This window comes from Rousettus aegyptiacus, unplaced genomic scaffold, assembly GCF_014176215.1.
Source record: "Rousettus aegyptiacus isolate mRouAeg1 unplaced genomic scaffold, mRouAeg1.p scaffold_m13_p_6, whole genome shotgun sequence".
In the NCBI taxonomy this organism is placed as follows: Eukaryota; Metazoa; Chordata; class Mammalia; order Chiroptera; family Pteropodidae; genus Rousettus; species Rousettus aegyptiacus.
This window is the reverse complement of record NW_023416309.1, coordinates 36,018,572-36,042,413: the sequence shown is the minus strand read 5'-3', so window position 1 is coordinate 36,042,413 and position 23,842 is coordinate 36,018,572. Positions and strand designations below refer to the sequence as shown.

The 23,842-nt window shown below is 36.8% G+C and overlaps 1 protein-coding gene across 1 annotated transcript; it reads left to right on the top strand.

The window, feature by feature from the left end:
- Nucleotides 1-2,433: 2,433 nt before the first annotated feature.
- Nucleotides 2,434-23,247, top strand: TCTN3 (tectonic family member 3). The gene is made up of 14 exons (XM_016164277.2): nt 2,434-2,819; nt 2,991-3,114; nt 3,438-3,556; nt 6,630-6,757; nt 6,996-7,104; nt 7,193-7,308; nt 7,806-7,841; nt 8,401-8,481; nt 9,367-9,492; nt 10,521-10,628; nt 11,035-11,129; nt 11,360-11,513; nt 14,255-14,392; nt 22,844-23,247. Exons 1-14 carry the CDS (start codon nt 2,522-2,524, stop codon nt 23,078-23,080), a joined length of 1,869 nt encoding a protein of 622 aa, XP_016019763.2. The 5' UTR covers nt 2,434-2,521; the 3' UTR covers nt 23,081-23,247.
- The last annotated feature ends 595 nt before the right edge of the window (nt 23,248-23,842 follow it).

Genomic DNA, 23,842 nt, shown 5'->3' with positions numbered 1-23,842 from the left:
TGTGTATTTATCCTTTCTGTTGCTCTTAATTTTTGCCTGTATTTCTGTGCTTCCACCTCATATCATTTTTCCTTTAGCCTAAATAACTTCCTTAAGCAATTCTTTGTATAAGTATGTTGGTGGTGATTTTTTCTTCATTTTTGTTTTCTAAACAGTTTTTTTATTTTATCATTTTTAAAGGGTATTTTGTTGGTTATAGCATTCCAGGTTAGTTTCTTTTAAGATATTATTTCACTTTATTCTTCTTTCTTTATTTTTGTTAAGTCATGTGTGAGTCTTACTATTGATCTTTTGAAAGAAATATGTCTTTTTAACTTATATATATTTTGTAGATTTCCTCTTCGTGTTCTGCCACCAGGATTTGTCGAGGAGGGAATGTCAGATATGCAGCTTGACAAGCTGAGCTTGTACCAGTCTTCAAGATGTGGGGTCTCTCTCTTCCTCCCAGATGTCAAAAGCCTTCCAGTACACTGTCCTGCCTTTTCAGCAAAAGTGCCTACAGGGACTGTCCCGTCCCCTTTAAGAGCAAATTCTTCTGCTACCCATTGCATACACAAGTGGGAATAAGGTTGAAAGGCTGACCTACCTAACTCTTCCTACAGTGGTAATTCAACACTAATAAGTTCAGGAATAATTTATTATTGATTTACCATTGATAATTTCAGTGTAAATTCCAAACTTTGAAATCTAAAATAGTCTCCAATCAGTTGTACAATGGAAATTTTATATAAAGAAATGAAATCCCGAAATAATATAAACTCTAAATTCTCATGAGTTAAATCTAAAGAGTTCAAAAAAACGATATTTTATAAAATATTTGATGCACATCTAACATGTCCGAGGCACTGTTCTAGGCATGGGATATATCAGTGAACAAAACAAATAAAATCCCCTATTTTGTGGAGCTCATATTCCAACAAATACATAGAATTTAAATAATCTGAATTTGTTCTTTTCCTATAGAAATTGACAAGGTAGATAAATGTTTTATGCCCAAACATAAATGTAGATATCTCTTATAGCTGTTCACCATGAAATCATTTGAAAATATGTTTGAGAACATTTATAACACAAATATACAGTTATCTATGGACTTCGAAACATTAAAATATCAGTATTTTGTCAGAATAAAGTCAGGTGTCCTAAAATTTATTTACCTTAAAAAAGGTATTATTAGCTAGATTTTAGGTTTGTGTACTAGATTTAAAATAACTCTTAACAGGTCTTCATTTATATTCCCAAACCAAGCAACTGAAATAATCCCTATTTTAGACTGTGAAGACTGAGGAAAACACTGGGCCTAGGAAGAGCCAAGATTTTGATTACACAGAGTTGTACTATCCAACATGGTAGCTACCAGTCACATGTAGTTATTTAACTTTGAATTAAAAATGTAAAATTCAGCTCTTCAGCCACCTTAGCCACACTTTGAGTGCACAGTAACCACACACGGCCTGTGGCTGCTGTATTGAACAGTGCAGCTACAGAACATTTCCGTTACTGTCGAAAGGTCTGTTGGACAGTGCTGCTCTAGAGATCCAGAAGAGGCCATTCCTGGGAAAACCCAAAACTTCCTAAAGAGGGCTACAAAAAGTGGCAATGTATAATAGCAAGAAAATAAGTTTTCTTCTCCACCCCTTGGTTATTCCTTTCCTGCATTCTATTTTCTCTTCACGTAGAAAAATCTGTCTCTCCTTTTCAACTCATTAGCTTCTCATATTTTCCCCTACTCCATTTCTCTACCCCCTTTTCTCACTACTTTTTCTTATAACAAATATGCAGTCCACATTTTAAAAAACTTTATTTTTTTTTACTAGTTTCCAGTATACAGTATATTGGTTAGATATTTATATAGTGTATGAAAGATACCCCTACTCTTCCCTCTGGCTCTATATGCAGTCCACATTTAATGATTCCATGCGTCCAGTGAGGTTTAATTTTTTTTTTTGTCATTTCTCAATGATAAAATTTAAGGAGCTGAATCTTTCTAATGTTTCCCGCCAAAACACAATATTGAGATGAGACCATTTTTTAAAGTATGAAACCTTCAGTATATTTTCCTCCCCGAGATAATTATCCTTGCTTAGAAAGCGGGATAAGATACGCAATTCTAGTTCCAGCCTTTGGGGTTTCCCTCCATCAAAGGAAGGGCTCAGTTTTCTGGGCTGCGAAGTCTGTGGACACCCAGCTGCACTGGTCCTCCCGCTGAACTTCTACTGCCATCCAGCGGAGAGAAGGGGCAAGAGCGCCAAGCCAGTTTGGCGGTTGCCGAGCAACGGATGCAGTGTCTCCCCCTAGCCTAAGGAGGGGGCGCAGACTGAACGTTGCTGAAAGAGCTGTAACAACACCGCTTTCTATTGGCCGAAGAGCTCTCGGCTATCGTCAGGAGCCAATGAGCAAATCATACGGATGACATCAGACGCTGTGCGACTCTTCCCACACCCACGCCCCCTAGTCCTCTAGCGACGCGTCTGGCGACCTCGGAAACCCTTCTAAAACTCTTGGGGGTCTCGACTGCTCCATGTGCACTTATCCGCTAGTGCTACTGCAGGTGTTCTTCCTGATGGTCCCCAAGGACGTCCGTCCTCAGCCCTCTTCCTCCCCGGCAGAGGCAGTGCCCACCCCTTCGGACCTTGGCCCAGGGTCCTCCCCGGCAGAGGCAGTGCCCACCCCTTCGGACCTTGGCCCAGGGTCGCAGGGCGGGACTCCTCAGCTTTCGAAGGGGACTGAAACCCCCTGGGCCGTACCTGGGAGCTCGACAATGGGCCCTACTGTTCTGACCCCTTCGGCGCCTGGGAATAGGACCGTGGACCTCCCAGGTGAGGGGAGATGTGGGGAATGGAAACTACTGACTTGGAGCTAAAATTCTGTGAACAAAGTGAATTGCCACAAAGTAAGGAGTTGGGCTATCAGGAGGGGAATTCGCACTTGGAAGAGTTGGATGGGAGGTCCTTACCCCTTTTGCTCTGCTTTATGTTATATCTTCCCAGTCTTACCGATCTGTGTCTGTGACTTGACTCCTGGTGCCTGTGACATAAATTGCTGCTGCGACAGGGACTGCTATCTTCTCCATCCAAGGACAGTTTTCTCCTTCTGCCTTCCAGGCAGCGTGAGGTGAGCAGTGTTCAGCAGGTTGAATCCTAAAGGGGATTGGGGCCCTAGAATAAGTAATATTTGAAAGTAGACAGAGTTAGCCTTGCTACCCTCCTCCCCCACTCCCACTCCTCTAAGTGGAATTACCTTGGTTTTTCTCAGTAGTGACGTTCCTCTTTGGATTCTCTAGAGCAGGGCTATCCAAAAGAACAGGACCTTCGTGTTGTCCTATGGCTGCCCAAGAAGTCCTCCTCTCTTTGGCATCTGACATTCATGGGAGAACCCTTCTTTCCACCTAACCTGCGTTCCTAAATGTATCTATTCTTCATTATGTTTCTTCACAGGTCTTCAAGTTGGGTGTGTGTGGACAACTCTCTTATCTTCAGGAGTAATTCCCCATTCCCTTCAAGAGTTCTCATGGATTCAAATGGAGTTAGGCAGTTTTGTGTCCATGTGAACAACTGTGAGTAGAAATATGTTGGCTGTTCTTATTGCCTAACATTTATTGAAAATTGGCTTTGTCTCTGTCCTTTTTTTTCTGTTTCTTTGGTTTTTTTTTTTTTATCTTTTATTTTTTTTGTCCTTCGAATTTCTATCATTCTCCCTCTCATTTTGCCTCTCTACCTGCTCCCTCTTTTTCTTATTAGTGAACATTTGAAGTTTCTTATCCCCTATTGGCTACGGGTCAGAAAACCTATACAGAAATTTAATTTCAATCATCCCTGTTAGCCCAGATTATTACAGATAGACTCTATTCTCCCACTTGCTACAATCTCCATGAAGTGACTCACGGAATCCTCAGTACCTGATACACAGGAGGCACCAAATGATACTTGAATGTTTTTGAAAAATTAGTCCGCACCAACCTTGTTTTTATTTTATGAGTCAGCACTATAGGAAAAACAGCATTACACTCAGATTTCAGTCTTGCAATTTACTTACCAGCTGCACAAACGTGAGCAGATCCCTTAGCATTTCCTGTCTCATTTCTTCAACTGCAAAATGAGAAATAATGCTAGCCCTGGATGTGAAAGTGCTCTATAACTATAGAGTGCAATGATGATGAGAGGTGGTGGTTACTATTAAGATTTTTAAATAGACTTAGACATATTAACTTCATATCTTTAGAAGTTAATACATCTCTTTTTAATGTCTAAGAATCAAAATTATGTTCTCACACAGACTTAAATGTCCCTGAAAGTTAACCCATTCTGATTTCATCTGTTAGAAAAGAAATAGCAAAACTATATTTGTTTCAGTAAACAACCAATTCTTGGTTTAAGGGGACTTGTAATAAGTTTGCGCTGCTGCATCCTTTCCTAATCTCCCACTGCCTTCTAGTCGCAGCTTCGTTATGCTCTAGAGCTATTGCAGTGGTGTCCAACTGGTCCTCCCTGCTTTTAATCTCCCCTTCCTGCCTCCCAATCCACCCTGCCACTGCTTCTGGACCACTGGTTCTGAACTTTGTTTCCCAAACATCTGAGAGTCACTCCTTTGGAAACTATAGGATGCTTCGGATTGTTATTAGTTTATATGAACATTGTGTCTCCCAAGGTAAATTACCAGCAACTAGAGAAGATGGACCAAATACTCTGTTTGCCCATAGTGCTTAATATTTGCTAATAGTGATCACGAGTAACAGATGTTCTCAGTCAAAGAGTGGGGAAAAGGAGACCAGGAATCAGGAAATCTGTGATCTACTCCTGGCTCTGCCAGATGGCAATATGGCTTTTTGGAACTCATTTACTTCTCAGGATCCAAATATTCTAATGGGATTGGGCCAGGTGGTCTCTAGGCTTTTGTCAACATCTGAAATACTTTTAAGTTCTGATAGGTGTAATGCATATTATGTATGATAGTAGATATTTTTAGGCAGAATTTTTAGAGTTTTAGACAAAAACTCTACTTGTTATTCTTAGCTTATGTTCCTTATTTGCATTATTGCTGCTTACCACGGGTATCCCTATGCTAAAGTGAGAGACAAAACGTAAACTTTCTCTGATTCTTTGAAGCCATGAAAATATTACCAGATGGATATTTACCATATCAGCTTATCTTCTTTCTTAGCTTAAGTTTAACTTTTCTTTCATTTATAAGGATACAAATAACTGCATTTTATATGAGGTAAGTATTTCTTCCATGTGGTTTTCAGGGTCTGAGTTTCTGAAGGAAATGTTAAATATCTCCCGGAAGCTTTAAAATCTGAAGAGTCAGATAAGAGGCAGAAGGTGGTCTGCAAACCAGCAGCATCAACATCACCTGTTCCAGAGCAATGCTTTCAAAACTCCGAAATGCTTGCATATCACCTGGAGAGTTTGTTAACATGCAGACTCTGACTTACTATGTCCGGGGAGTGACTTAAGATTCTGAATTTCTGACCAGCTCCCAGGTGATGCTGGAGCTGCTTGTCTGTGCACCACACGTTGAGTAGCAAAGATACAGGAGATACAGAGAGAGTAAGGAGTCTGTAAGACCCAAGAATTTACAGTTGTGTTTATTTCATACTCTATCAGAAAGCTGAAAAGTCAAATAATTAAGACTTTGTGATTACAGAAAATAAAGGTCAAGCTTTTGTAATGTAGAATCCTCATTAGCTTTCAAGTCTTGATACCTTTTCGAATCTGTCCAAATGACCATAAGTATATGCAGAATTAAAGGAATTCACGTGAGGCATGTTTCTACTGTGTTTCTTTTTCAAGTTAGCAGACTTGGGTGGTGAGGTAGCGTATTGTCCATCACCAGCCTCCCTCTGGACAGCGGACAATGCCAGAGGTCTTTTCTTATGTCTGTCTCCTGAAGTACCATAGAGAGAGGGCTCCAGGGCTGCTCTAATATAAATTATAGAATTGTTACAGAAAGTACTCCTGTAGAGTGTCTGAAACTTCGAATGTAGAAATCGTAAGGTGAAAAGAATAAAACATGACAAATCCATGTACGTGAGAGATGGAAACATTAGGATTAGTAGTTGAACTTTAGGGAAAACAGGAGGATTTGGAGTAGACAAATCAAATATTGTTCCAACTTTGCCATGTTCCTATGGAAACAGTACCATTTTGTTGTACTAGGGACTCATTTGGTGTGGGGCAAACGTTAGCATTATTGAGCCTCCTATCTTCATCACAAATTGCTAATCATACACATTCGTGGCATCAGAGACTTGGAACTGACTGGCATTCATTGGCCATATTCTTATTTCAGCTCTTAATAGTAAAGCAATAATTCATTTAACAGATTACATATAAATTAGAAGGTGAAAAAAATCAGAATTGTTATCTCTGAAGATGGAATATTGATTAAGAACCTTCTGGGAAAATGTTCTGTAACTTAATCTGAATAGTAGTAATAAAAGTATATAAATTCATAAAAATTCTTTTGAGTTTGTGTTTAAGATTAGTGCTTTTGTATATTTAATTTTAACATGTATATACTACACCTCAGAAAAATATCTTTAGAAATTAGTTACTTATGTGTACGAGATACTAAAAAATGAATTTTTCTGTTATCTAAACCTCTTTTCTTTTTAAAAAACATTTTAGCAAAATTAAACTATTTCCAGGAGCTCCAAAAGGTCAATGCAACCAACTTCCAGGCCCTGGCTACAGAGTTTGGAGGTAGATCATTTACTTCAACATTCCCAACCCAGTCGCCATCACCTTTTTACAGGGTGAGCTTGGGAAAGGGGATGGGGTTGTTCGCTTTGATTTTTCCCTCATAGCCGACAACTGACGGGGTATCTTTCAGGTATCCTGCTGCAATTAGGTAAACTTTTGTCAGCTCTTTTGGAGGGCAGTATGGTCCACGTTAACAAGCTGTCGAGTTAATTTTTGTTTCTACTTTTTCTTTTTTATTATGGACTTCAGTTCAATCTCACTGTGAATAAATTTCTGCTCTACTTTGTTCAGGCTGGGGACCCCATTTTGACTTACTTCTCCCAATGGTCTGTAATAAGCTTGCTGAGGCAGCCTGCAGGAGTTGGAGCCTGGGGACTCTGTGCTGAGAACAATCCTGCAGGTGAGTCCAGAGCAGAAGTGCCAACTTTTTTGTTCAATTTAAAATAGACTTTCTCATTTACCACTTCCTTAATTCTTTGTGTTCTAAGGTTTCTTGGAGAGTAAAAGTACAACCTGTGCTCGTTTCTTTAAGAACCTGGCAGACAGTTGCACCTTGGATCCAGCCCTCAATCCTGCCTCTTACTATAACTTCACAGTCTTGAAAGTGGGTATCGCTTCTCTCCCTGTTGTCACCACTGTGGTTTTAAAGTCAACAAGCTTTCCACTGTTGGGTTGTGGGAAAAGTGCTGATTGGAATTCAGAATGCCTGAGAGCTACATAAAAAGCAGAGGGCCTAGAAACCCTATCATCTGAGAAAGACGAAAGAATTAGGGCTATAGAGCCACAGTAAGAGATTCTCACCCTCCTGGCTAGTGGGATTGGCTTGAGAGGATGGAAGGGGTGACATCTCACTATTTCACCAAAACTACTTTTTTGCCATTCAGTAGAGTTCTACCTCAGCGTAGGTGGGCATCACAGGTTAGCCAACCTCCCCTCAGCTCTACTTCTGGCATTTTAGTATAAAGAAGAGTCAGGTAGAAGAAAGGAAGCAAATCATTCTAATACGTTGTTTTTTACCCCCCAAATGTGAAACTACAAGCTCCTGGAGATTTTTTTCTAAGGCATATGCATAGCCATTTTCTTGTTTTTCTTTTATTCTAGATTCCAATAGGTATGACTGATCCACAGAATATGAAGGTATGATGCTGTTTATCAGGAAAAAATAAAGAGAATATTTAGTCCCTTTGCATCTGAGGCAATTTCAGTCTAGGTTGTAATAGCAAAAGAAACCATATGTATAATATATCAAACTGAAAGTGTGAAGCTGAAACAATGTTTTCCATATGTTTAATGTTCTATATGATTAATAAGTATATGAAATAAGAATTTGAAAGGTGTTCGATAAGTTTGGGAAGCATTGGGTTAAACTTAAACACTACACTTAGGGTGGACTTCTTAGAGTCTTTAATATGCTCGAGGGCCTTATTAATCTCTCAGAGGCAGGTATCGAACATAGTATTTCTAAAACTTATTTGACCATAGAACCTTTTTTTATATCTAACAGAATTAATGTTCTGAGAAATATGTTTTGAGAAGTGCTGATTTAGAATAACTTGAACTTAAGTGGTAGGTTGGCAATGGAAGGATAAAGAAAGGTGATGGTTAAAAATGAAAAATGCTTACTTCAGCATGACATCTGGCTGCAAGAGAAAATGCTGCTCTCCATTTTAGTTGATTTGCTTCTTTCCCTTGATAGTTCCAGGTTCCTGTAACACTTGTCTCAGAGGCTGGTTCTCCTCGGTTGGCTGGAAACACTTGTGAGAATGTTGTTTCCCAGGTAGGGATGCTGACCTCAGGTTCTGGACTGATGCATGTTGATCAGCATTACTGAGGTGCCTCATCTTTCACTAAATACCAAACCAACGCCACATGAATTTTTTGTGCATTACCGGAAACTTAACATGTCAAGAATTGAGCCCACTCCCTTCCTCCCTGCCATGTTTCAGCATCGTCCTTCAGTATTTCATGCCCATTAAGAACATTAAGATTATTTCTGACTCCTCTTTCTTTGTCTATATTCAGCGTACCTTGGTTCTTACTAACCACATTTTCTTCTGTTGACAAAGCCAGTATCATCTGAAAATCTGGAATAGACTAATCAATTTCTTCTCTTCTCTCTCTTCTAATCAACCTACAGAACTAAGAATTATCTTAGTTTAAAGCAAATTTTAAAGACTATGCTCAGAAATCAAAGGTTACCTTCAACTGCTTAGAACTTCCATCTCCAGTTACTTTATCCTTCCTCAGATATGGGGAGAGCCAAGTAAACTAGCTTTCCATTCCATGCTCACCTCTGCATGTGCTTCTACTTGCCTTCCTCTACACACAATCAAAACTTATTTTCTTCCCTTTCAATTTTTACCATAAACTCAGCTCTCCCATTAACCCTTTAAAAGAGCTCTGTCCAGTCTCTTTTTTCATGTATAGATGTAATATGAAGTCAGCTTTATCTTTTCGTGGTATTTATGTGTGGCATTTTTAAGATTACTTATTTATTCTCCCTCCAGTTATTTTTAGCAACTTTCAAATATACAGTATTGTTAACCATAGTTGTACTCTCATTCAGTTATAATAAAACTCTTAAAGACAGAAAGTCATCTGTCTTAAACATAATTGGCCTGCTAAATAATTTTTATTAATTGATTCTACTTTTGTATTTCAGGTCATCTATGAGATAGAGACGAATGGGACTTTCGGAATCCAGAAAGTCTTTGTCAGTTTTGGACAAACCAACCTGACTGTCGAGCCAGGCACTTCCTTCCAGCAACAGTTCATCATTCGCTTCAGAGTTAGGGCACTTCTATGGGGGATTAAGAGGGGAAGAAATATTGGGTTAGAAATACTCTGCTTCTGTAACACATGTGAAATAGAATTAATATTTGAAGACCTAGTTCAGGCTCTCAAGTGAGGGAGGCCTCAACATTTAATATCCCATAATTTAGCTATAAGCAATAGGGATTCAGTAATGTTTATTCATTAACATTTTTCTCTCATTCTCTATCTTGCCCCCAGCAAAGCAGGACTTCAATGTCAGGTCCAAACTCTTTTATTAAATAGTCATTTTGAGCTGTATATTCAGCCAGCATTCCACAGAAATGCTTTAACTAGCTTTTCTCATATTTCTGGGCATTCGGTCAGTTTTTTATTTTTTTCATTTTTACTCTTCATATTACTCTTTATATTTTATTTGAGCTTACATCCTTATAATGAGCATGAGTTTTTTCCTATGTGTATTTATGAACATGTAAAAAATATAATGTGATGATTTTCTTTATTTCCCATTTAGTCTAACTTTTTAACCTTGATCACTACCTTTTGGCTTTCTTCTACTTTTTTCTTCTTTTTGAACCTAGTAGAGTCTGATTTCTTCCCAACTCTGCCCTCAACTGATCATCCAAGTCTCATGATTCTCAGAGTTCACCTCTGGAACATCTGTAGTTAATTAAAATATATTTCTGAATTACTTAAATTCCTCTCATTTTCATCCAGGCTGAACATAGCCCTAAATTGATAGTAATTTTTGAGAAACAGCACTGATAGATCCTTGGTTGTAATCCTTGGCAGAAGTAGCATATTAACATATAGGAAGTGAATTGATACAGTGAATTTCAGTATTCAGCTCACTCAGGATATACTTCAGGGGGAAAAACAGGAAAAGTCATTGGAGCAGACATTTCTGCAAAACACTACACTGTGGAAGGAAGCCAGTTGTTCAGTGCCGCCAACTTCTTGCATTGCATATGAAGCCAAGCAGTGGAAGGTGGGAGAACATGCTTTTTTTCCCCCATAAGTGACTTTTCTTCACTCTTTCTGCAGGCTTTTCAACAGAGCCCAGCTGCTTCTCTTCTGGGTCCTAGAAGTGGAAATCCTGGCTACATTGTTGGGAAGCCACTCTTATCTCTAACTGATGACATAAGTCACGCAGTATCCTTTTTGGCCTATTGTAGCCTAATGAGAAAACTACAGCTGCTGATCTTTTGGATTTTCCAATGTAAGGTCCCCCATTTTTTAGGTATCCAGGACTTCCTTTACCAAACCATTAATACTTATGTTCTCAAATGTGGATGCGACCAAATGCTTTAAAACTTAATGTTAGATTGGCCGAAGTGAGGATCATGACTGACTTTTGTTTTAATAAGGTATTTATATACTGGCGTGTGGTTAACCATATTCAGAAAAAAAAACTAATTGTGTTTTTTAATTACTAGAGGAAGAAAATTGTGACTTGAACGATATATTAATTAGCGTTAAGGAAACAATGAAAACACAAATTTTCCAATCTGCCCACTTTTTTTTCTGTTATCTCCTTGACCATCGCTCTCCACCTCAGATGACCCTCTTGCGGAGCCAGGGGGATGGAACTTGCTCTGTTAAGAGACACAAAGTACAGTTTGGAGTAAATGCAATGTCTGGATGCAAGTTCAGGTAATTCTTTGCTTTCGCATCATTTCGCATCAGTTCAGAGAATGCTGGTTAGGAATGGTCTTACAATCTAAATAATATTAATATTGCTACGAGTTTTCTGACAGTCTTCTGTACCTAAGGATTATTTCCTCTCTTTTATAGTATTATTTCTAAAGTTTGGATTAATATACTGACATGGTTATATTATTACGTTAGCATTGGACTCCAGCCTCCATGGTTTTTAATTTTAGGCTGAAAAAGCTAGACTGCAGCCACCTGCAGCAGGAAATATATGAGACTCTTCATGGGAGACCCAGACCAGAGCATGTTGGCATCTTTGGTAATGCTGACCCAGCCCAGAAGGGAGAGTGGACCAGGATCTTCAGTAGGAACTGCAGTGTTTCAGTAAGGAAAGAAATACATTTTCTGACCAAGACTTACTTTCTCCTTTTGTTTGTAAATTATGGATATTAAAATTAAAACCAGCCCTATTTCCCTAGTTGAAGTGGTTGTTATAAGAATAATAATATAAGAAATCATGCCCATTTGATGTCATTATTTCAGGTTAGGTTTACACCTAACTTATTTTCCTTTCTTGGGAAAAAATTTGAAGGTAGAACATCTAGAGATTGTTCTGTAATTCAAAATCAACCTTACTCATAGTAAGAAAAAAATGTATATTTTATACATATTTCAAATATCCTCTTATATTCTTGAATGTTGTTCAGCATGATCTTTTGAGATTGAAATTGTGCTCTTACTGTTATAAAAATGTACATTCTTACACTTATATTTAATAAAAATACATTAACAGATTAAAAACTTAAGCCATATAGAATGGTATTAAATGAAAAGTAAAAACCTCAGCACCCCTGCCCTGGCAGTGACTTCATTTAGCTGTTTCAGCTTTTACTTTTTCTGGCGGCCCACTAGATCAGCACCTAGCAGGTGTATCTCTGGACTCCAGGCGAAGTAAAACAAGGAAATCTGCTGTGCTATTCTGTCGTCTTCCTCTTTTGCCTTCCCCTACCTCCTCACCTCAGTCAGCTAACTATATTTAATTTTTATTTCTTTTTATTTAAAAATTTTAAATTACTTTGTGAGTAATACAAATACTTGGCTTGAAGTTCAAAAAGCACAAAATAAAAATCTCTCTCCCAGGCAGCTCTTCCCTTCCACAGAGGCAGCCAAAGTTAGTAGTCTCTTTCCTAACATAGATAATATGTGCTCACACAAGTAAATACTCCTATATTCATTTTTTAATCCAAATGATAGAATATCATAAACACTGCTCTGTACCTTGGTTTTTTTCACTTGATCTTAGAGTTTGTTCCACGTTGGTACATAATAAGCCTTCCCATTCTTCACGTAGTATATTTGCCTAGGGTTCCATTATACGGATGAACCACACATTAACTAGTTGTATTGGTGGAAATTCAGGTTGTTGTCAGCCTTTTGCTATTATACACAATGCGGCATTTTATAGCCTTATTTGGGTGCTATTTTATACATGTGAGAGTAAACCTATATGATAAAACCTAGAAGTAGAATTGTCAGATCGAAGATATAGGCATTAAAATATTAATAAATATTGCCAATTCATTCCCCATACAAGTTGTACCAATTTACAGTCCTGCCATCCATCTACGAGGCTATTTGTTATCTCATACCTTTATCAATACTATCTTATCAAACTCTTTAATCTTTCTTTTCTCATAAGTGAAAAATAGCATCCCAATACGTTTTATTTTTCTCTATGAGTCAGGTTGAGTATCTTGACATATGGTTGAACAATTCATATTTTCTTCACTGTGATCTGTTTATAACCCTTGCCCTTTTTTATTGAATTACTGCTCTTATGATTTATAGGAAGTCTTTGTATGTTTGAGAAATTAGTTTTCCGTGGTGTGATTTGCAGATATTTTTTTCCCTGTTTGTCATATGTCTTTTGACTTTGTTTATGGTATTTTTGGCCATGTAGAAGGTGATTTTTATGTTGCGAAATTTATCAGGTTTTTTTACATTGGAGTTTTAGTTCCGATTTTGAAAGGCCTTTCACGTTGGAGATTATTTTTAAAGTGCCATTTTTCTCCTTCTCAGCACTATTATGATTTTATTCCTTGTAAACTTTTCCTTTTAAGGAGATTTGGGGGTGATAAGTAAACATATGTACTTATCCATGATCCAGCCCTTAGGCAACCGAAGTCAAATTGAGTTCTTGTAAACCTCTGAGGGAGTGTGGTTTTGGGTGATACATGGCTGAATATAGGAAGGGGTTGGTTAATGACAAGGATATGGAGAAACTGCAACCCTCAGATTGTTGGTGGGACTGCAAAATGGTATAGCCACTTGGGAAACAATTTGAGAGTTCCTTAATAAATTAAACATAGACACAGTCTGTCTGCTCCTTTTTCTAGTTTATACACGTTATTGCCTATATCTAAGCCTTACTATAAAAAAGTATGAAGCTAGAAAAGCACAAGGCATATTTGAGAATAATTTGTATCTGCTAAGTTATAGTAACCTCCTGGTTGATATCCTCACTTTTATCAATTCTTCCTGCATCTCGGAATTAATCCTGGAGTTTGCTTGGTTGGACTTCATAATCTAACACTGAAGTGCCTTCTTCCTGAACCTTTCACTGCTCCTGTGTTCAAGTTTTTTGCTTTAGTCGAGTGGTTTGCTCAAGACCAGCGCCTCGGACATGCCTGACACATAGGAGATACTCAGTAACTGTTATTCACTTTAATCAGTGAATGTCCCTCCATGGCATCATCCTGTGCAGTTTAGTTGTATGCCTTTTTATATGCCATCTCTCTACCTGAATTTTCCTTTAATCCCCATTTCTTCTAGTCATATATTACTCATTCCAGTTCAATGAAGCCATCCTCAATCAGAAATGGCTGTTTCTTCTTCTGACATTCCACAGCACAATGCACCACTTCTCTTATAACTATTGTACATGGGCTCATGTTTTAGAATACCAGTTTTCCTAAGATCAAGGACAATGATATGGTCTATTGTGAACTTTTTCGTTCTAAGACACATCGCCTTCTCTGTCATTAGCTAATGTTTAAGAAACGATAGCTACGTAATGCATGGCAACCATCAGCAATTCAAGCAGTTGCTTCTTTATTTTTCTGCAGGCTATGCATTGTACTTCCTGTTGTTTCATACCAGTTTCCCTGGAGATTCAGGTATTGTGGGCGTATATAGGCCTCCAGTCTAATCCACAAGCTCATGTGTCGAGAGCGCGATTCCTGTACCAGTGCCAGTCTATACAGGTAAGTCATGGCTCAGAAAGGCCACTGACCCTTGCAAACCCTAAATTGTCTGTCAGCCATATGATGACCAGATCATTTTTAACTTCTGAGAGTCAATTTATGCTGCCAGCCAATATTTGGCTATACAGCTTTCAAGTCAACACCCCCTACCTGGTTACTGAAATTAGCATGTTGTCATGGCGAATATAATTTATATCCTTTTTTCCCCATTTGTTTTTAATTTCCTGAATCTAGACTATAGTACAGGTGAAATTCTTTTAAATTATCATACCAGTGTGTATTCAATGTGATAGTCACACACTTATCTGAGTCTCTGAGCTTTGTGATTGCTGTTAAAGTTACTTCTGTGGCTAGTTTGTAGTCATCGATTCTTGGTTGATTGCACTCCATTAAAATAAATACTTTTAGTATGTTGTAAACATTTTAAATCCCAGACACTAAGGAGTCACAATTTGTAATTTGAAAAACACTTTTAGGGAATATATCTCTGACTACATTTCAAAGCTAATTATATTGTTTTCTTTAATAAATGCCTTTTATTCATTATAATCGAAAGGTGTCAGTGTTACCTCTATCAAATAGCATTTGCTAGAAAAACTGCCAGTGTAGCTAGCTCCCAGTTTGTTTTCGTGGTTCTTAATCTTATGGACGCCCATGAGAATCTGTTGAAAGCTATTCATTTACTAGAAAAATGCACAGACACACATTCTCTATATAGTTTCAAGGGATTTATTGATTTCTTGAAGCCAGGCTAAGAACCTCTGCCACAAGCTTGATTAAATAGGCAATAGAAGGCTATACCATCTAGGTTTGTATAAGTACACTCTACGATGTTTGCGCAACAATGAAATCGCTTAACCCATTCCCCTTCTGCCAGAGAATACTCGCCAGCAGCACTTGTGGCTGCAGCATTTACCCCAAGGTAACTTGCTGACTACAGTCCTAACCTTACCATTAAAATTTGCCATGAAATATCTTGCTTTTATTATTTTCGCATTGCTCTAGTATATCAGTAGTCTTTGGAAACAAACGACATCATTCTATTTATATTATAAATTTTATAGCATTGTTTTTAGTAGTGGTATTTCCATTTACAAAGTATAGTAATTCTTGATTGCCGTAAAGAAAAAATGTCAAATCCAAGAAAATGTAGCATTCCTATGTGCGATGTTAAATTAATGCTAGAAGTAAGCTGCACTTTTTTTTCTAAATGGGAAAAGGCTAATGACACATTTCTCAGATTTCATCCCTATTATTAAAGAGGCATATAACTGTGTTATATATAAATAATTCATTAATTATTTTCAGAGATTATTATTTTTAATTTAATTTTATTTAAATCAATAATTCTCCTAAAATCAGTGTTAATACCAGATATAAGCTGACTTCTCCTTAAAAATAGTGTACTTATTTGAGGAAAAATTACATTTATATGGGCCTTTATAATGTACTTTATAGTTAAATAAATTCTAACCATCGTAATAGAAATCACCATATCTGATTGTGTTAGATTAAAAGAGACTCATGAATATAACAAAGAGATGCAGCTCATGTTTTTGCATTGGGATTCTGATTTGGGCAAACAGTTGTAAAATGCATTTTGCAATAGTTGGGAAAACTTGAATATAGACTATATTTTGGCTAGAAAGATATATTACTAACTTGAAAGGTAGAAGTTAATTAATTAATTTTTATGGTGACATTGGTTAATGAAATCTGGTAAGTTTCAGCTGAACATTTTAACAGTAAGGCATATATATATATATATATATATATATTTACATTGTGTGTTCGCCTCATAGTTAGAGAGGTTAATTTTTTTAAAAAGCAAATTACAAAACACTATAATAGTATTGGCTACATAGCATTTGGTAACAATTCATATATGGATGTTTTGTGGATAGATAAAGACATAGATGTTAATAGTGGTATTCTTAGTGATGGAAATATAGTGTTTCTTATTTTCACTTATCTATATCCTTTAATTTACTGCTTTTGTAGTAAAATTCCTTAAAGTCACTAGGAAAACATCCAAAAACAATTAGATGTTATTTTAAAGATGAATTTATTCAGTTTTATTTACACTGGCATGAAAAAAAACATGAAATACTTAGGAACAAGTATTTAAGAACACTTCACTATAAAATATTACTGAGAGAAATTATAGGGGACCTAAATAAATGGAGAGATATACCATGTTCATGAAGTAGAAGACTCAGCATTAAAGTATCTGTCCCCAAATGGATCTATAGATTCAATGCCAACCCACAAAAAACGCCTAGCAGGCATTTTTGTAGAAATTGACAAGCTGATTCTAAAATTTACATGAAAATGCAAAGCAATTAGAACAACCAAAACAATTTCAAAAAAGAACAACAAAGTTGGAGGACTTACTCTACTGATTTCAATATTTACTCTAAACCTTAGCTAGTATGGTACTTGTATAAGGACAAACAGACCAAATAGACAAAATAAAGAGTCCAAAAAATAGATCCACAAGTCAAATCAATTCAATGGGAAAAGGACTTTTTTTAAAAAACAGTAGGTGCTTGAACAGCCAGATAAAACTGGAAGTACTGGATAAATATACTGGGGCGGGGAAGGGGAGATCAACTAAATCCATACACAAAAAAGTACTTACGCTTAGATCATAGATCTATACATGGACCTTAAATCCAGGATCATAAAGCTTCTAAAAGAAGCATAGGAGAATATCTTTGCAGATTTCAAGCAGGCAAAGATTCCTTGGACAGGTAACAAAAATCATTAAATCTCTACTCATCAAAAGACATCATCATGAAAATGAAAAGGCAGGCTACAGTTTGAGAAAAAATATTTCTCAATGCATTATCTAACAAAATTTATGTCCAGAATATAAAAAGAATGCTTAAAAATAAACTTGAAGACCAAAAACAAAACAAAACAGGCAAAAATCTGAACAGATTTTTTACCAAAAAAGACAAATGGCCAATAAACATAAAAAGGTGCTCAATATCATTAGTCCTTAGGGATATACAAAATTAAAACTACAAGTAATATATTCAATAGAGAATTTACTAGAATAGCTAAAATCAAAAAGATTGATAGCATGAAATATTGCAAGAATATAGAACAACTGGAATTCTCATACATGGTAATAGGAATGAAAAATGGTATAACCTCTTGGTCTTTACAAATTCAGCTTCCCCATGACCCAGCAATTTTTACTCCCGCATATTTACCCAAAAGAAATGAAAACATATGGCCAAGACAAGACTTGTATCAGAATGTTCATAGCAGCCTTATTCATGATAACACAAAATTGGAAAATCCCAATTACCCATCATCAAAAGAATGAGCAAATTATGGTATATTCACAATGGAATACTACTCAGCAATAAAACAATGAATTACTGGTATGCAAAACAACATGGATGAATCACAAAAACATTCATCTTGAGTGAAAGAAGCCAATCACTTGGGGGGGAAAAAAGACAAAACACTGTAAGATTCCATTCCTATGAAGCAGAAAAATTGGCAAAACTGATCTTTAGTGACAAAAGTCAGAAAGTGGCTGCTTCTTAGAAAGGGGCAGGGAATAGATTGGAAAGAGGCAAAAAAGAGCTTTCTGAGAAGATGGACATATTCCAGTTCTTGCTTGGGGTGTTGGCTACATAGCGTATACAACTGGCAAAACTCATTGAACTGAACACTTATGTGTACTTTTTTTTGCATATAAAATCGTACCTCAATAAAAAAGTTAAAATGAAATAAAAAGATATTTAAGAAAAATGGGGGGAAATATTTGTAATACATGTACCTGACAAAATTCTTGTAGTAGAATAAAGCATTCTAACAGCTATACACCTGAGTCTGAAACATGTAGCTACAAAAGATCAATCAAAGAGATGGTATCCATAGTTTTTTCTCTGATAATGATAGTTTACATTTGTAATGATTTGACTTACAGGTTAGCATAAAATAGTTGAAAAATCGAGATTATGTAAATGTAATGTAATAATATACAGAGTGTACTTCTTATTACCAAAGCCAAACAAAACCAATCCAAACTTTTCATGTTGTTACAAAGTAAATCTTATTTTGGAATGAATTTTACTGCATGTAAATTGAAGCAAAAATATATATATATATCCTAAACCTCACAAAATGTTAAAATAGAATTGTCGGTGATTTCTGAAGCGAACATCATAAAATATAGTTTAAAGTAGAAGTAAATTAAATCAACCATGTATAACAACTGGATCCCTAGTAAAAGAAATGAGCTGACTTGGCTATATATGCCTTTTGTTGACTCGATAAAAGAAATGAGATGACTGGACTTGGAAGTTGTTGGGGTTGTTTTGTTTGTTTGTTGGTTTGTTGGTTTGTTTCAGTGTTCTTGCTGTACATGCTAAATAGTGAATTCCTTCATTTTGTCTATACATAACTTTAAAAATGCAAATGGAAAAAAATTTAGACTTTAGAATTCAAATATAACACACTGAACTGAACTCCGAAAGCTTGTTCTTTATGTGGTACTAAAGCAGATTCTAAAATGGGTCAATAACATTCAGTATTATCCAGTGACCTGGCAAGTGCATTCAAAGTTCCTTTTAGTTTAGTTGGCATTATCTACTAGACCGCATTTGTTCTAAGCCTACACACAATTTTGGAAGCAATATTTTTAATATATGAAGAAGAAGCATTTCATCTGATATGTTAGTTAATAAATACATAAGTATATGAATGACGCACAACCTTTCGGGATCCTAAGGACATTGTGGTGGGAAGGATAAGGGGTCAAAGTGATCTATAATTGCTGGCTCTTAAATAGCTATGGCATACTTTCTACCTTGTGACCTATTATCTCTTGTTACTTGATTAAGTGCTTACTTGGCCAAGTACCATGCCCGGTGCTAGGCGTAGCATGGTAAATGAGGTAGACATTGTCCCTGCTCTTACAGAAGATGTGGGGTAATAACTGAAGTGAAGTTTAGAACACTGTTACAGAAATTCACCAGGAGATGCTGATAACCTAGGTCCTGGTAGGGAGCTGTGAGACCTGCAGGAAGTAGATAGTTGAGAAAATTTAGGGGTGTCACTTGATTGTTTGGATATGGAGGTTGAGGGAAAATGAGTAAAGGATGATGGGTACGTTTTTAGTTTTGGAATTTTGTTCAGTTCTTTTATATTTTATGTGATACCCTGTTGACTACCAGATATAATTTTGCTTTTCACAGTGACCCTTATATTTTTTATCCCCAGTTCCCCTCACCCCCCCCTTCTTTTTTTAAATTGGGCATATATTCCTGAGGTTTTCTTCCTTTGTTTGGTTTGTTTTAGAAGGCTATCTTCAAGCTACTGGAACCCAATTGCCTATAGAATGCCTGGAAATATACATTTCTGAGACGGCCCTTAACTGTTGACTTAAGGGTGATGGAATGTGAAAGCCCAACTCCCTTGCGTTGGGTTGGGATGACGCAAGTTGTTGGGACTGTGAAGCCTACAGTATATTTCAGAGTTCCTCTGAAGATTAGGCTAATGCTAGATAATGATATAAGTTGTCAAATGAATTAATAATTGTAAATTTTAATTTATCAAAATAACACGTATATTTTTAAAGGCAAAAAACTGCCAGAAAAGAGGGTCTGAAAACAAAAAGTAAAGTCTCATATCTCCCTCACCATCCTGCTTTCTAGAAATTACCTGTTAAACTCTTTTAATCTTTCTTCTGACATTTACCTTGATTTCTAAGCAATATTTTATTCTGTTATCTCTTGACTCAGGAGTTTAAAGATAATCTGTTGTCTTCCTATTTTGGAAGTGACCCTCTCACTACTCTTCCAATGTAGTTATATCAAAATATTTTATTAAATCAATATTCAGTGTTTCATTATTATGGTTATATGTCGATCCAAGAAGTTAAATTTTTGTGAAACTTTTTATTCTTCCTGAAATTAATAATTACCTCATATTTCATTTTTTAAGTTTTCTTTGAGCTAATGGCTAAGACTTTTCACACACTTTGTGAAATTTCTCAGTCCAGCTGAACTTGTCATACAGTGTTATCACTTCTACCTTTCCTATGTATTTTCTTCAAAGAGTCCTCCATAACCCAATATAATATGGACTGTTTACTGCCTAGCAGTTGTAATGGGACTTAACAATTGTCATCGTGGGAATTCTTCTTCTCACTTGTGTTAAATTTACTATTTACTGGACACTACTTTTTCCTTTTTCTTGGTTTGCTCTCTTGTTTTGGTGGAGCTTTTCTTCTTTGAGAAAAGGCATATATAAAGTACATTTTTTTCTTTAGTTCACACATCTAAAGATAACTTCATTCAGCCATCACCACCACCCCTACCACCAGCACCACCATCACCATCACCATCACCATCATAATCATCATCATCATCATCATCCATAGTTGATCATTTGGCTAGGTATAAAATTCTAGATGAAAAATGATTTTCACTCACAATTTTGAAAACGTTCTTCTATTGTCTTCTAGTTTCCAATACTGATGTTCAGACACCATTTTAAGATCTTTTTACTCTTAGTAATCTGACCCTTCCACAATGTTATGCCTTGGGTAGGTTTTTTTCTTCATCCATCATACCAAACAATTCATGGAATTTTTGACTCTGAACACTCAGTTCTGATAATTTTAAATTATTATTAATGACATGTTTAATAATTTCTTTCCCACTATTTTCTCTGATCTCTCTTTTTGGAATTCCTGTTAATCTGTTCCAAGGTCACTAGATTGATTCTCTAATTTTATTTCCTTTTATCTCATATTATTTCTTTAGCTTTTTGTTCTTTCTAGAAGAGTTCCTTGCATTTGTCTTTCAACCTTTTTACTGATTTTTTTTTTTTTTGGGCTATCACATTTTTAACATGTAAGAGTTCTTTCTTGGTCTGTTTCTTTTCTTAACATCCTTATATGTCTTTTAAAGGTATTAACAACTTTTTGTCTTCATCTTTCCTTGTCTCCATTTCCTCTGAGTTTGTTTATTCTTCCCATTTGGTTTTTTCTACTGTGCGAGCTTCTTCTACATGCCCAGCAATTTCTAGGTGTCTATCCAAAATAAGAGTAAGCTTTTAAGATCAAAAGCTTGGTGAGATTTACTGACTTGTGGCCTTTACTATAGGGCAGTTAGATACAGTTGATTTTGGGATCGTGGAACTGCCAGATGTATCTTTGTGTCTTTTTGCTGAAACTTAATTTTCTTTAGAAAAGACCCTCCTAACTAAAGGGTATGGGTAAAAGACCATCTGTCAGTATTTTGGTGCTAGATGGGGAAAGGGAGTTCATTATACTTGGTAGTTTCCCTATTTTTTGTTCTATAACTCATTCTGCCCTTTTCTATCCCCAACATCTCTAAATACAAAATTTCTCTGGTTTGAATTGTACACTCTCTTCTTGAGGTGGGGGAAGGAGTTGTTGCTTGATTGCTAGAATCAGGATTCCCTTGGCAGCTTCAGCCTAAGCTGGCTGTCCTTGCAATGTATGTAGCTTTAACAGTGCCTCAGAAGTTACATTAGTTCTTATGCCAAGTCCCTCACAGGCTTCACTGTTTATGAAAAAGAATCCAAAGAGTTAGTATGACATGCAAGATTATAGCAGTGGCCCCACACCCATTTTTAAAAAGTTCCTAGAAGGGTTATTTTGGGGAAAATTGTGTTCCTAGTGCCTGGTTGGTATTCGCTATTACTAAAAACCGTAGCAAATAATCAGAGTGAAGGTAGGTAAATGGAGAAAATATTCATTTCTGGTTTAACAAGGTAGTTATTTACTGTCAAATTATAATCAGAAGTTTGCTTGTTGAGCACATTAGAACAAAAGGAATTCACTTTAGATAAACATGATTCCAGTCACCAGACTGCAACCATATCTACCAAAAGCTATGTCTATTAGATCAGATACTTGAGTCAGCTTGACAGGGTTTCTCCTCCTGGGATCATCTGTTTTATTTGACTTGTACTGGTGAGTGGTTGGGAGAATCCTTTCTAACTGAACTTATGTAAATCTGAAGGTTTTTTTTTTTTTTTTTAAACTACATTACTGAGTTCTTTGCATTTTCTATGAGGTTTCAGATTTCTTTCTTCTTCAAATTTCTACTACTTCCATTAGTACATGTGTGCTGTTTCAGAGACTGGAGCCTTCTGGGGCCTGGTAAGATAGAGCTGCTAAGCATGGAATAGCAGCAGTTTTGCTGCTGGCCCCTCTGATATCAGGCAGCTCCCTCTTTGGGGGAAGCCAGTCAGTCTTCAGGTAGGTCTAAGTCCATAGTTTGGGTGTCATGGACTGTTCCTAAGAAATTCATTTCCTGTGTCTCATAGAAAGGGAACTACATATAGGACCAATATGAGAAAATGGTATGTCTTGCTTAGAGCAATTTGGTTTTGGTCTTTCATTGGGGAAAGTGAGGGCTATTTGCTGACTTGTCATGGACTTTTTTCCTACAGGATTCCCAACAAGTAACAGAAGTATCTTTGACAACTATTGTGACCTTTGTGGACATTACCCAGAAGCCAGAGCCTCCACGGGGCCACCCTCGAATAGACTGGAAATTGCCATTCGACTTCTTCTTTCCTTTCAAAGTGGCATTCAGCAAAGGAATGGACTCTCAAAAAGGCTCAGTCTCTCTCATCCTTATCCTGTGTATCTTACTACTTGGACTTCTTATCCTAGAGACTAAGTGAAAAAGGATAAAATCAGATTTCAGTGTTCCCTATGGGAAGTCTTATGGCAGCCTACTTATGTTGGCTAATGACTATAAACCATTTAGGATTATAGAGAACCTAACTGAAGGAATCTGTACATGAGAGAAGGGATTTCAGAACAGCAATAAAAGTATCTTATCCTTGCTCTCTGCTTAGTACCCTGTAGAAAACTAAGTACACCTTAGGTTCTATACTTCTCAAGTAAGCAAGAACACAAAGAGCCCTTCCTCCAGCCCTTCAGGTTGTGTTATACCTGCTAAAGGTTTGCAAAATCTTCATCTATCTACCCACAGGCACACTTGGGCCCAACATCAAAGAGAACATGTTCCTACTGTCCCCCAGGTGAACTTGAGAATAGCTACCCTCTAGACTTTCAAAGTGTTTTTATCACCCTAAAAAGAAACCCCATGATTCTGCAGACGGATCTCGGGGCATGCTGACATGGTAAGAACCCTTATCCTCTGCCTTCCTGTGTTGGGTACCCCAAGATCATCTCATCTGCAGCAGCCACGTGGGGAAGTGCAGTATTCCAGCAAGTAAGTTTGTCCTGCTCAGGAAGAGACAATGGCTGAGAAAGCCATTCTCCACCAAATGTTCACTAATGAATAGTCTATCTTAAAAGGAAGTAAGGAAGGGGGGAAAAAAAAGCAAGTGTGCAGAGATACGCGTAAATAAGAAACCCAGAGATGGGGGATAGTCTTGGTTCCTAGCTTCCAGTTCCTTGTACTCACCTCCTATGGG

Coding starts and splice junctions, on each gene's coding strand:
- TCTN3 (XM_016164277.2), top strand. CDS start 2,522: ATGTGCACTTATCCGCTAGTGCTACTGCAGGTGTTCTTCCTGATGGTC. Junction 8,482..9,366: donor GTGAGAATGTTGTTTCCCAG/GTAGGGATGCTG, acceptor TTTGTATTTCAG/GTCATCTATGAGATAGAGAC. Junction 10,629..11,034: donor CTGATGACATAAGTCACGCA/GTATCCTTTTTG, acceptor TCTCCACCTCAG/ATGACCCTCTTGCGGAGCCA.